Source organism: Sesamum indicum, linkage group LG3 (assembly GCF_000512975.1).
Source record: "Sesamum indicum cultivar Zhongzhi No. 13 linkage group LG3, S_indicum_v1.0, whole genome shotgun sequence".
Lineage (NCBI taxonomy): Eukaryota > Viridiplantae > Streptophyta > Magnoliopsida > Lamiales > Pedaliaceae > Sesamum > Sesamum indicum.
This window is the reverse complement of record NC_026147.1, coordinates 7,221,251-7,236,074: the sequence shown is the minus strand read 5'-3', so window position 1 is coordinate 7,236,074 and position 14,824 is coordinate 7,221,251. Positions and strand designations below refer to the sequence as shown.

At 33.3% G+C, this 14,824-nt stretch overlaps 2 protein-coding genes across 2 annotated transcripts in view; both read left to right on the top strand.

Annotated features, from left to right (window-relative positions):
* On the top strand, positions 4,766-8,775 carry LOC105157543 (cytochrome P450 734A1). Its single transcript, XM_011073952.2, has 5 exons — positions 4,766-5,042; positions 5,605-5,828; positions 6,153-6,397; positions 6,467-6,860; positions 7,996-8,775. Exons 1-5 carry the CDS (start codon positions 4,766-4,768, stop codon positions 8,419-8,421), a joined length of 1,566 nt encoding a protein of 521 aa, XP_011072254.1. The 3' UTR covers positions 8,422-8,775.
* LOC105157542 ((6-4)DNA photolyase) overlaps positions 13,639-14,824 on the top strand; it is a 6,555-nt gene continuing 5,369 nt past the window's right edge. Inside the window, exon 1 of the mRNA XM_011073950.2 lies at positions 13,639-14,032. Coding sequence (XP_011072252.1) covers positions 13,694-14,032 — 339 coding nt within the window. The 5' untranslated portion in view covers positions 13,639-13,693. The remainder of the gene's footprint in view (positions 14,033-14,824) is intronic.

The following is a 14,824-nucleotide window of genomic DNA, read 5'->3' as shown; positions in this document are numbered from 1 at the left end:
CCTCAGACTCGTCCTTGTAGTGCTCTCTTCATCAGGCCCTCCCCTGCCCCCCTTCTCGTTTCAATTACAATCATATTATGAATTTCCATATAAATAATTATATTGATTGTTATAAATATATGCCGCACAGATGGAATTTAAATTCGTGATCTTATATCTATGGGATATTAGTTGTGGCGATTGGAATAGTTCTTATTGTCTCTAGATTCGATTATTTGATGGGTTGAAATATGAGTTTCAAAATTTATAATAGTATTAAATGTACTGCGATGATTCGGTGTATATTATGGGATTTGTTAGTTTTGATGATTTTTTTGAGGTGATTGTGGTTGTCGGGGTTGCGGTATACAAGGATGATTGAAGGCAATAAGCAGGTGGTTGAAGAAAAGCCACACGGTATTGAAAGTTATAAAATTATCGATTCATCCTCACCGAAGAATTTGTAGGCACATATACAGAGTTGAAGAATAGACCGAGCAGTAATTTCACTCTTATCGTTGTAAAGAAATATTTTGATTTTTTTTAAAAAAATTAAGATGGCGTTTGAATGCACTTATTATAAGCTTTTCGAAAGACTTATAAGCTCCTTTAAGGGAAAAAAAAAACAGAGTTCTCAATTTATTTTTAGGGATATTACATCACACGCTATAATCTATGGTCTATTTATACAAATCATTTGTATCTTTTAAAAAATTATACTTACACCTATCAGAAACGTCAACATCATACATAAACCACCCATACTTTTAAAAAATTTACGTACACCCTAAAAAATATCAACATAATTACACAAACTACACTTATTTTTCAGTTATCAGGGGTGGTTTCTATAATAACGCAAAAAAAAAATGAATAATTTGTGTAAACAGACTATATATCAAGAAGTACAAACTCCTTTAACCCTGATTATATCAGTTACAAAATCGTCAATCCTCACATCTTGTAAGCTGTGTAAATTCATTATATTTTGAAAATAAAATCTAATATTTTACAAAATATTTAAAATAAATTTAGACATGAATGGACGTGTTTGTTTGGTTATGTGATTAAGAATAAAACAAGAGGGGACAAAGTATGAGTAGAAAAATAGTAAAGAGGTAAGTAGGAGCAATAAAAGTTAAAAGTATATAAATGACAAATAGCAAAGTGATGGACCTAACACAAGGATTTTGTGTGAATAAAAGTGTGCAACCCCTTACCTACTTAACCTTAACTTTTAAATACATGTGTAACACAGACAACAGACATATTATTATATTTTTTCACAAAAAAGGGCAAAACATCTGATATCCAGTTTTCTAACACTGCTGCTCTCTCTATCTTCTTGGAAAAGGAGGCACCAAATTTCTGGAAACCACCACAATTTGCACAACCCATGTTCACAACACATCATCAACAAAAGTTGAAGTCTTGATCACAACCACGTTCTCTCCTGAAGTTTGTACTATTTACGTATCGGTATACTTGATGTCTGAAAGTTCAGTGAAACGTTAGTCATCAGGATCTTTTTAATATGAAATTTTTAGAGGGGTGTTTTTGTAATTTCAAGAAAAGAGGATATGTGCGGCAAGTATTACGCTTACAACATTCTGATACTTTTGAAATTACTGAAATCTCCTTAGAAATTTGATGGGATGTCAAATAAGGGTCTTTTTCTAAAAGAAATTTGGAGGAGTGTTTCTGTCATTTCAAAAAGACGAGACGTATATTTGGAAATTCGATGGAACGTTACATCAGGATCTTTTCAATACGAAATTTAGAGGGGGTGTTTTTGTAATTTTGAGAAAAAGGAGAAAATGTACGGCCAGTAATTACGCTTGTAACATTCTCCTTTTGTAATTACCAAAAATCTCCTTTAAATTTGCATCACCTTATTCGATGTTTAGAAATTTGATGAGACGTAAAATAAGAATTTATTTTATACGAAACTCAAAAGAGTGTTTGTGTGACTTCAAAAAGACAAGACGCATAATTAGTGATTAATATATACTAACTCGGGAAACTTATAGTTTTAGTAATTGAAAAAAAGAGAAGGGGGTGGGGGGTGGCATGGATTGAGGTGCAAATGGCCCCATGATGTTTTGGTAGTATTAAGACAAGATTAAGGGAAGTGCCCTAGCATGGGGCACCCACGGTTTGGGACAACCAAGGCACATCTCCCCGCTAACACAGCAAAAAGGAGCAATAAAATAGACAGCCTTGTTCCCATGTGCATCAATTTAAGAGCATCCTTCCAAAACACAACTCCTCCAATGCCTCCTCCTCCTACTCTTCCTCTTCTCAATTTCTCATTTCTTTCTACCTTGTAATAACATAACATCCTCAACCACTATACCAACGCTCCAATAGACACACTTCCCCCCAACACCCCTGTTTCCCCCTCTCTGCCCCCCTACCTCATCCATCCACCCTCCCTCCTTCATCTAACCCAACCCTCTCAAAAATAATTTAACATTCGTCAACATTCTGATCGTTGAATTTTAATTTAAACAACACAACAAAAATAATAATAATAACAAAAAATGAGCAAACAACGTAACAATCTTTCTTAACGTGATCGTAAAAGTTCTTTCTCGTTGTGAAACGTTCTATTTGAACTTTTGGACGAGGGGATAAGAATTAGCAACAAATATTTTGAGTAAATTACACAATCATCCTTTTCTTTTGAGTAAATTAAAAGATAGAAAAGCATAACAACCTTTTCCAAATATGATCACCGAAGTTCCTCTATCGTTATGAAACGTTTGACTTGAACTAATCGACGAGGGGACAAGATTTGCATTTTGAGTAAATTACATAATTGCCCATTTCTTATTTTTTTTGAGTGAATTAAAAACGAACGACCAGCACAACAACCTTTTTCTTAACATGATCACGCGAAGTTCCCCTATCGTCGTGAAAAGCTTGATTGAAATTGATGGACGAGGGATTGGACAAGATTCAATGACAAATATTTTGCATAAATTACATAATTGCCCCCATCTTTTTCCTCTCGGAGTAAATTGAAAGACAAAAAGCGAGCGACCAACATAACAAATTCTTTTTTAACATGATTACACAATTCCCTATCGTCGCAAAACATTCAATTTGAACTGAAAGACAAGGACGGCGACAAAACTCAACGACAAATAATTTGAGTAAATTACATAACTGCCCATATTTTTGTGATAAATAAACAGATAAGTAACGAACGACCAACATAACAATTTTTCTCACATTTAATCGTAAAAGTCCCTTATCGCTGTGAAACGTTCCAGAGGGGGGGACAAGATTCAAAATTGAGGGAAAAGCAATGGAACAGCTAGGGAGTTGAAGTAGTGGGGGCAAATGAATTAGGTTGGAGATCATAATCTGGGAGTGACATTAATGGAAAAAGACTGGGAATATAGCAATGAATTTTGAAAGTGAATCAGCTTGGGCGCATTAGGCACTGTTTTGAGACGGATAATTATTTCCGTCATTCTCTCAAACGTCGCGGGGGAGAGACCCCTAATAAAAACTAGGGTCAAACATGCATGTGCCTAGTATTATTTTCCCACAATCATACACTCCCAAAAAAATCACAAGATATAAAAAAGATTGTATGATCTTTCATGCTTCTTCTTCAAGAAGATCATACGAGCAACCCCTTAGTAAAATATTAGAGTATGCGCTGATATTGCAAATTATTTAATACTAATTTTTGTATTAAATTAATCGAACCTAATTGTCATTACGTAATCCTGTCTATTATTTTTATTAATTTTTAAATAATTGGGAGAGTTGAAATCTGTGTGTGAGTCGATTACAATTCGTACTATATGACAAAATTAATTTTTTTAGAAAAGAATTAAAGAGAAAAACAGGGCTGGTTTTGAGGGATATGTAAATAACTAAATTAATATTAAGGGAAATTGATGGAAATTTGTGATTTTAGTAGGGGCGGCAACTTTAATATTGTACGAATTTATGTTGATAATTTGTCATGTACTTTTAATAAAAATGATTCAGGATCTGCTGACATAGCAGAAAAAATACACACAATTAAGTTGGTCGCATGCACTTTTTCTGATCGTTTTAGCAAATTTTGATCATTTTAGTCCTCGAAAAAATTGGTAAAATAAATTTGTTAGAGAACTAAAAAATTGCAAATTTTCCTAAAAAGAGGGTGGGGGAAAAATTAGCAAAGTGACTGACATAATTAATTAAGAGAAGAAGAAAAAAATGAAATATCATTTTCCAACTAATTATAGTATTGGACATATACATTGATAGTAAGGCAGGGGGTATCTATTTGGTAGAAAATTAAAGGCTTTGCTTTTTTTGGCCAAAGTGTTGTTTCTGGACACATGACATGATCAGAGGCAATGCCCACTGCCTATATTAATGTGTGTCTCATAAATGAAATTCTCATTTATGATACACTGTTCTTCAATTTCCCCATTTCTTTTTTCTTTTTCAATCTAATTTTTTTTTTTAAAAAAAAAAAAGGAATTGACAAGGGCATTCTTGTCTTTTTATAAAAAAGAACTAATTAGGACAACCTCACTTTTTAAACTCTTTTGCTCTCTCAACTAGTTGACCTTAAATTTTCATGAGGTTGCTTCTTGCTTCTCTCTCTCTCTGCCTGTTCAGCCCATCTTCATCCTGTTGTCCTACACAACAGACAAGAAACCTCTACTTTCTCTTCTCTGTATAAAAACAAACACAATCCACCCAGCCACCCCAAAACAATATTCTCTTCACCCCCACCCCCCCCCCACCCCCCCCCAAACCCCCCACCCGCATGGAAGACTACTTCCATTGGTTTTGGGTTCTTCTGATCTCGTACATCTTGCTGATTTTTATGCTGAAAGTCGTGCTTCACCTGTGGTGGACGCCGAGGAGAATTCAACTCCACTTCATGAAACAAGGGATTAAAGGGCCTAAGTATCAGCTCTTCCTCGGCAACTTGAAGGAACTGGCAACCTTAAACCTCAGGGCTTCAGCTCAACCTATGCCTCTCTCCCACAACATACTTCCCAGAGTCCTCTCTTTCTACCATCATTGGAAGAAAATATACGGTATTCTTTTTCTTTTCAATTTTCTCTGGGGTTTGCAAAGATTCCAATTTGTACTTTTGTAGCTACAACTTTTGCGACATATATACATTACTACTCAGCTCAAGAAAGTTGGTGTGAGAGAGAGAGAGAGGGGGGGAGAGATCACTGTGTGTAGTGTGTGTGTGTAGGGTCTACACTATCCACTGGCTCAGGAATAAAATGATACAACTCTCACCTTTTTCCTCCTCCTTCTGCTTCCTCTTTTGGTAAACAAACATCATGGTTTTAATTAATCTTTACAATTAGGTGATGTATATATACATAAACCCTAAAGCTCTACATGCAATTTTCAATTTCTTAGTTATCTAATTATAGTGCAATGGGGTTAGGGAGTCGGGAACGAACTGGGTTTGAACTCAGTACTCTTTTTTTTTTTTATTAAGAAAGGAGAGTGATGACAATTCAATGGCAATTTCTTGTTATTACAACCTATTTCTTCACAACAGTTTCTTGGTTCATTTTGAGAGAAAATTGATGATGATGATGATGTTGTTATTACATTATAAATGAATGATTGGTGCAGGTTCGACGTTTCTTGTATGGTTTGGGGCGACGGGTCGGCTCACAGTTTCTGATCCAGCGCTGATTAGGGAAATCTTCATCTTGAAATCAGAGCTGTTTGAGAAAAATGAGTCGCCCCCACTTGTGAGGAAAATTGAAGGTGATGGTTTGTTGAGTCTCAAAGGAGAAAAGTGGGCTCACCATAGAAAGATTATTCAACCTACTTTCCATACCGAAAATCTCAAGGTAAAATTCATTTAAATCATTTCTTTTTTTATTTTTTTTATTTAGATATATGACATCCAAATTTCACCTTTTTATTTAATTTTTAATTTTTTTTTTCATATATATTCCCAAAATTCACGTACCAATTTATTTATATATATAAACGAGCAATCATTATGCTTCTAAACACGCATACACTCAGAAAAGAAAGAAAAAGACAAGATTGAACTGAAATTCAATGAAGTTGCGTAATTGTGCACTATATTAATTAATTTGAGTAAAAGTTTTAATTAAAAATAAAAGGTGGTGGTGAGGCAGCTAATTAAGTGTGGCATGTGGGTGTAGTTAATGATACCGATGATGGGGAAAAGCATGGAAGAAGCAGTGTGGAAATGGAGTGAAGAGATGTCAAATGCAGGGAAGGTGGAGATTGAGGTGTCGGAGTGGTTCCAAAATCTGGTGGAAGATGTCATCACAAGAGCCACTTTCGGAAGCAGCTATGAAGATGGCAAACTCATTTTCCAACTCCAATCTCAGCAAATGCTCCACGCCACCGAAGCTTATCAGAAAGTTTTCATTCCTGGCTATAGGTAATAATTCTTGATTTTTGAAAATTATCAATTAACAATAATAATATTGTTTTGTTATATACTATACAGGTTCTTGCCCACTAAAAAGAATAGAATATCTTGGAGATTGGAAAAAGAAATTCGGAAATCGTTGGTGAAGCTCATCGATCGAAGGCGGAAAAATTCGGGATGTCAGGTTGTGTCAGACGAATGTCCTAACGATTTATTGGAACTCATGATCAAGGCCAGTCTCAAAGACAGCGCCCATGAATCGTCGCCACTCGCCATTACGGCCAACGACGTCGTTGAGGAGTGCAAGACCATCTTCTTCGCCGGCAAGCACACCACCTCCAACCTCCTCACCTGGACCACCGTCCTCCTCGCCATGCATCCCCAGTGGCAGGAACAGGCACGTGAGGAGGTCCTTCGGGTTTGTGGAGCACGTGACACCCCTTCTAAAGATGATCTTGCAAAGCTCAAAACGGTATGTTTATTACATCTCTATAAAGCTAAACTCCTCTCTCTCTCTCTCTCTCTCTCTTCGTTTTTATATTTTCTTTCTTTCATTTCTCTGGTCCCCCTCCTTCATATTACATCCACCACTCCTCATTTATACTCTATTTACACAAATCACTTATATTTCTTTTAAAAATTATATATAAAAAATATTAATATTATTTACAAAAATCACCATTAATTTTTGAAAAATTGCACGTACATCCCCCAAAAATATACACAGCAGTACACAAACCACCAATTTTTTTTTGTTATCATAGAGTGGTTCCTATAATTACGCAAAAACATAAATAAAATATAACTCGAAAAATTTAAATGTAATAATTTCTTGAATTAATAAAAAAAGAAATATCTGCCTTGATAATTGTTCCAAATAAATAAATAAATAATTTAACAAAAAAGAAAAAAGCAACACTTGAGCATGTGTTAGATGCGCAAAAAAGGGGTCTCTTATCTTCTGGATAGGAGTTTCATGGTATAGGTGGCATTTAATTTAAATCATATCAATGTACATTCGCAAAAATATCAATCCTTAGAATGTCTACCACTTCCTATTAATACTTCCTTTTTTAAAAAACAAAAAAAAAATACATCATTAATAATTCTTTAAATTTCGTAAAATTGCGTGTTCTCGATTCATGCAACATAAATTAATAGTGTATCTCGTATTGTATTGTATAATGCACTTTGTCTGTATAAAATATTATTTAACCATACAGGTGTTGTGCATTTTTATACTTGTACCTTATGTATGTATATCAAATACAACAGTACGTGATGTAATTATATTTTTCGTAATAAAAAAAAATTTGTGGGTTCGTTTAGAATTATCTAGTGTCTGGGTCTAAAATGTGCAAATAATTATCATGTGTACTTGCATTTTAGAGAAATTAATAAAAAAATACAAGTAATTATTGATTGGTATAAATATGAGCAATTATTGAAGCTAAAAAAAATATATATGTATAGGTAGTGATTATTATTGGGGTGAGGTCAACTTATACCAAAACATTAAAATAGCAAGAGTCTGAACTCCATTCAATTATTTATTTATTTTTATTTATTGTTGTTAACAAATTATGTTTTGTCCAACCCATATGCAGCTGGGAATGATTCTGAACGAATCACTGAGACTGTACCCACCTGCAGTAGCAATAATCAGACGGGCCAAGACGGATATGCAGTTGGGTGGGCTCCACATTCCTCGCGGGACCGAGCTTCTTATCCCCATCCTCGCCGTCCATCACGATCCCGCTCTGTGGTGCCACGACGCACACGAGTTTAACCCAGCGAGATTCGCCAAAGGCGTGGCTCACGCCGCCAAACACCCTATGGCCTTCATGCCCTTCGGCTTGGGCGCGCGCCGCTGCATCGGCCAAAATCTAGCCGTTTTGCAAGCCAGATTAGCCATAGCCATGCTTCTCCAGCGCTTCTCTTTCGAGCTGGCGCCGACTTACCAGCACGCGCCGTCGGTCCTAATGCTCCTACACCCTCAGCACGGCGCGCCCATTGTCTTCAGGAAATTGTAGGATTTGTGAGTGCGGAGTCGCTGGTGGTACATTAGACAAAGTCGTGAATGCGTTTCTGATCCGGTCCCGTGTTGAATTCGCGTAATATTTTTCTTGTTCTTGTCCTCTGACATGTACACGTTCCACTTTAGGGGGGTTTTTAGAGTTCTAACATCCTTGTGTTTTTCCTAACTTAGGTTGTCTAAAAATGTTTGATAGGATTTGTGTCTAACCCTTTACGTGTTAGCCTATTTAGTTCAAATATTTTCTCCAATTCGCCACGAAAATTTCTGGGGCGAATACTGCTACGTCAATCGAGTTGAAATTTGGTCCGATTTTAAATTTCTAGTAAAGTGACCAAAAAAAAATTATGTATCTTCTCGCACCTCTTGTGTTCAAATATGTAAATTCTTGATTTACGCTTGTATACATCATGGTTTTGGTAATTATATCCGTATTTGTATATTTTATCTATTACATCAAATCAATTTTTTTTAGTTATTGTTATAAATTATAATATCTCCACGTAATATCTAAGCTCAAATATGTAAATTCTTGATTTATACTTGTATACGTCATGGTTTTGATGATCATAATTATATTGATATATTTGATCTCATGAATCAAGTCGAATTTTTTTTATATATTATATCTGATAGTGCAAAAGAAACGACTCAAAATATAATAGTAATTATTTTTTTAAAAATCGATCGAATATATTAGAATGATCTCAATGCAATATATATATATATATATATATATTATTTTGGCACTTGGTCCTTTTCCATAGGATGAGGAGTATTTATACTACACAGACGCATTTATGATAACAAATGTCAAAAATACAATTTTATCCTCTAACATGTGGTGGTTGTTTTGTGGTGATGGGCATCACAGTAATTTGCTTCATAATTGAACAATACGTGGGACGCCGTCTAATGCTCTGTGATTGAGAAAAAGTCTATCTTGCCCTTCGGAGCTCTTCTTTGATCTTTCCTCCATCAATTGTTTGTGCTTAGATATGTAAATTCTTGATTTATGCTAGCAAAAATCTAGGTTTTTAGTAATTATGTTCACATATATATATATATATATATTGGATAATTATACCATCATTCACTGAAATTTGATATAATTACATTTAGATCTCATGTAATTTAAAAAATTATATTTAATAGTTATTTTCATCTAACAAATAGATCCATCCATTAGTCAAAATTCACCGAATTTGCTAATGTTAGCAAAAACTTGAAAGAAAATCTATATTTATCCCTGAATAACCTGTTATCGACTTATTATAGATAAATAAAATCTTTACTGATCAAACAACTTTTATACATTTCCACCCTATATGAAAATATTTGTTCGATTTGTAATAAGTCAATCGGGGTCCAATATGAAATTTTCAATAATTTTTTTGCTAATATCAGTAAATTTTGACTGACAGGACAATTTATTTATTAGACAAAAATAAACGTCGAGAATATTGAATATAATTCTTCAAATCATATATAATTTATATGTAATTACACTAAATCTCAAGTGAAGACGACGCAATCATCCCTACATATATTAGGTTCTGTTAATGAAGTGGAATTTTATTTATTTATTTAATTTTGGTAGGTGTGTTGGTAATGAGCATTTGTAGTAAATTGAGTGAAAAGTATCCTGCCTGTCAAGGCTATCTATTACTTCCAAGTATAGAAAACGGATTCTTGGATCTGCCTATCCTTCTCCGGATTACCGCCACAATAAAGCATATGATACCTCTAAATTTCTTCTTAATAAAGTCATTAATTCTATAATTATATTAATATCTTCAAAATATAATTTTTTGCAATTTTCTGCTATGGATTTTGGTTGTCGACACCCGAAGAAATATGATTTCTTTTGTTAGAATTAATTACTATGATTAAGAATTAAAATCGTGACATATATTAATTTGGTCATTACAGCAAGTGTTGAACTTAAGTTTTTGCATTGATTTTGTTTTATTAGTTTTGGTGTATGGTACTGATTTGTCATAGGGATAATCTGCTTTTCACATTTTTTGTTATGCGATGATTCGAAAATTCGGTGTCTCTGGATTGAATTTTTTATACTTTAAAGACCGATGGATAAATGAGGTCAGAAAATCTTTGAAAGAGAAAATTGAAACAACATGAAAATAAATAAATAAAAAAAGAGAAATACGCTTTGCTTTTTAGGTTGTAAGGTAATATAGCATATATGGGACAGCTGCTAAAAAAGTCGTAAAATGTAAGAGAAGGATTAGGTATTTTGCAATGTCAAATTGGCGTGAATGTGATGAATAATGAGATTATCCGTTGGCTGTTCCATTTTGCAACTGGATTAGATTTCTTTGTTGTCATTTCGTGTGGCACACTACCAACATCCAATAATTCAACCCCCCCAACTCAATAAAATTAAAAATTCTTCATTCTTCAACCTAAATTATTTATCAATTTCATCATTTATTAAAGTTTAATATACATCAAATTTTGTATTTTTTATTGTCAGTATCACTGCTCACATCAGCGTTTCAAAAAATAGTACTCGTGCGGGATTATAAATGAAACTACTAACGAGATTTCAACCCGACGGTTTGAGTCGGAGAGAAAATTATGACTTGAATTGAATCTGATCAGAATTCAATCATAACGCAGTTGTCATGTGATTGATTTATATTTTAGAAAGAAAAATGGTCATTACACTTTTTTTGTGATTGATTTTCCGATCAAGTTTTAGGTTGTACTATGTTTGGATAATTATTTCAGTTAAGTGAGTTTATTTTTTTATTGTTCTAAAGTTGAAAAAAAAAAAAAAAGAGGAACAAGAGTGAGAATAGGTGCATGGATAAATAGAGATGGGAGTATTAAAAAAGCAATAATTGAAGAATAACATGGCACAACAAATCAATCATTAATACTGAAATGAGTGAAAAACATGCACAGTTGACTCCTATTAATTAAACTCAAACCCCCCCCCCACACACCCCCCCCCCCCCCCCCCAACCCCAAACAAATTAGGATTATATTTAAGGTAAATTACAATAATTTTTTTAGATTTGATATAATTATGAATAGCCCCTTATTATTTGAAAAATTACAAAAATTTTCCTGATATTTGATAAAATTATATAATCTTTGGATAGCTTATGAAATTGTCAACTTTCCCCTTATTATATTTTTTTATTTTTTAAATTAAAAAATTATAAAAAAATCGAACGAGGTAGATGAATTTTTTGTAGAAATTATACACTTAGTCCATAAAAAAATTAAAAAATAAATAAAATTATAATGTTTAGTCCACAAAGGCATTTTGGTCAATTTACCATAAAAAAATGAATGAAAACCTAACGATTTGGGCTAATTATTAGATGATCGTTAAAATCAGTGGGTTATTAATAATTTTTCAAACATGAGGCATTCGTAATCATGCAAAACCTTGTGAGAGGTGGTTGTAATTTACCCTTATATTTATATTCCTGATTTATGATCTATTCACATAAATTTCATGATTTTTTTTTATCTAATTACAGAAATCATTTATGACGAGCAAAAATGACATTTTTAGGAGATGCACACGTAACTTTTTAAAAAATAAGAGTAATTTGTGTAAATTATATCAAATTTTTTTATAGGTATATATAGTTTTTAAAAGTAAAAGTGATTTATAATAAGTCGTAGTTCAGAAAGTGTTGATTTAATTATCCCGATAAATTATAGATATATGTGTAGTTTTGTAATTGAATCAATTACATTTATATTCCTTTATCATATTACATGAATTATGATTTTATTAGATTGTATATCAATGGGCACCATAATCTTTTTTCTTTAAGCCATCCTCGTCGGCTCTATTGATAACGACGAACTACTTCTACTACTCATAGGGCCGTAAGATTTTCTCTGTTTTATCAGAGATACGTCAATGGATAATTTAAAAGTACCCTTATAGCTGATCTATAATTTTGAAGGTGTGTTCTAGTTTGTGGTGGTATCAAAATTGATATCGTCCAGACTTTTTATAATTAGGAGTAATAACGAAAAAAAAACACTCTATACATTCATAATGACGGTTAGTGACACTACAACGTTAATTGTTAAATATAATAATTATACTCTTAATTAAATAATTTAAAAAATTAGTTGTAGTCGCCTTTTCTTTTTATTAAACGTGACTCCACGTTATTTTAACATAACTACACAAATTCTTTCGTTGTATTGATAATACTTTAAGTTGATTTTTTTATTTTTTTTGTTTCATAAAATTACTTGATTACCCTCGGTCCCTCACCGTTGTAATTTTGGTGGTAGATTTTTAGCTATTATTGTGATTGAAAGAGCACCTTACTACCAACTTATAGCTTATATTTTATTTTAATTTGTCTATACTAATAAAAAAAATTCTATTATATTCACAAATAGTGGTTATTTACATCATAATAATAATTTTTTAAATTACTGAAAATATTTTTTTATGTATTTTTCACCCACCCTTACTCAAATTCTCTTCTCATCTATATATCGTTACAAATATAAAAAAGATTGATTTTTTTCACTCACAAATAATGATTTGCGTCACCGCGACACCAAATTTTTTGTGTAGATAATATCTCTAAGTTAATTTTCTTTTATTTATTTGTTTTTTGAAATGTGATATGTTGTTTATATGTATAATAAAAATTATTTATTATATACATGCAGGGACGACGTGTCGTAGTGGCTACTATTATTATAAAAATTAGATGTACTATAGACATGAAGCTTCGATTTTAATTCTACTGCATTAATTTTTTATGATCCTAAAATTTTCTTCAACTAACTTATTAAATTTTTCAAAATTTATGTTTTTCAAAATTTATGTTAACTGATAAGTTAGTTTTTTTTTTTTAAAAAATTTTTAACATTGATGTGTTAATTTATATATATATTTACTTATTATATATTTTAAAATATAAAAAATTATTTATTTTATATATATATATATACAAAACCATAAGTATATAACTTAATAAAAGCATATATAGAGTTGGAGACAGCAGTTAGAATTTTACACAGTACCCACGTGGCACTTTCTCAGCCAATTATGCGTATTCACTCTACAACTGCACTATCAAGCGCCGGGTGGGCACCGCGCACGATAATACCCCTTTTAACGGCTATTAAGTAACCACCTCACTCCTTCTCTCCCCCGCGCACATTAGTACAGCCCCACCCTTCTAATTTGAGGCGGGAACCACGTACAGCGTTTAAACACCTTGAACCCTTCTGATTCCAGCTTTTATGCAATGCGACTCCCAGTTTTCTCACTCCGGAACCCGACAATGGCATCCGGCTCGAACTCTCTGATGTGGTTCAGAAAGGGGCTCCGTATCCATGACAATCCTGCGCTGGAGTATGCTGCAAGGGGGTCGGATAATTTGTATCCGGTGTTCGTGATCGACCCCCACTATATGGAGCCCGACCCCAACGCATTCTCCCCTGGCTCGAAACGTGCCTCGTTGAATCGGATCAGGTTCTTGCTTGAAAGCCTGGTGGATCTCGACTTGAATCTCCAAAAATTGGGCTCGCGTTTGCTGGTGCTCAATGGTGAGCCAAGCGAGGTCTTGTTCCGCTGCTTGAAAGAGGTCATTTCTGCTCTACTTTTGTTAATGATACCAGGATTGTTACTAAAATTGGAATTTGAATATCATGTTTTTTCTTTTTGTTTTTTCAACTCAATTATGGCACATTTGGATTTGGTTTCTTAAATATCAAATTGTTCTTGACCCTTATGTTTCGCTCGATCATAAGTTAAACTAAGCTTGAACAGTGCATGGTTGAAGCTGCGGTTTTGAAGTGTCAACTGCTCTTAAGCAGTTGTTGTGCATTTATGATGAGTGGCTTTTAGTTGAGATAAACAGGTGATGGTATTAGTTTGGAGAGTATGCATTTAATTGAAACACAATGAGATAGATGAATCTCTTTAAAACTTTACTTGTGATGGTTCAGATTTGTGTTATTTTGAACTTTTTAAGTACTAATAAAGTGAAGTGCACATCTTCAGAGATCATATTAACCCTTTTGGACTTAGTTTCTCGACCTTTGTGATAATTAGATATAGATATAAGACATACAAGATTCAGTGCACAGAGAGCTTTCATCCTTAAAACTTATACACGCTAATTTATTTTTGTACCATTTGTGGGGAACAAATGTTCCGTTGTCTTCTTGAGGTCCCCCTCATCATGATATTAAACTCCCTTGATTATGATGAATATCCGTTTCTATGTGACGACAATAACATTAGCACTGTTTATTTCTTGTAAGTTTGCCATCTGGTGATTGTGTTTGATATTTGAGTGTATGTAAGTAATTTTATGATAGTAGGAACCAAATGTGTAGATTCATATGTAAAGAGTTGCTGAGCAGCATTACTT

Bases quoted from the DNA above. Each gene is read 5' to 3' on its own strand.
- LOC105157543 (XM_011073952.2), top strand. From the start codon at position 4,766: ATGGAAGACTACTTCCATTGGTTTTGGGTTCTTCTGATCTCGTACATC. The intron at 5,043-5,604 runs GTATTCTTTTTC...TGATTGGTGCAG, and splicing joins TCATTGGAAGAAAATATACG to GTTCGACGTTTCTTGTATGG. The intron at 5,829-6,152 runs GTAAAATTCATT...ATGTGGGTGTAG, and splicing joins TCCATACCGAAAATCTCAAG to TTAATGATACCGATGATGGG.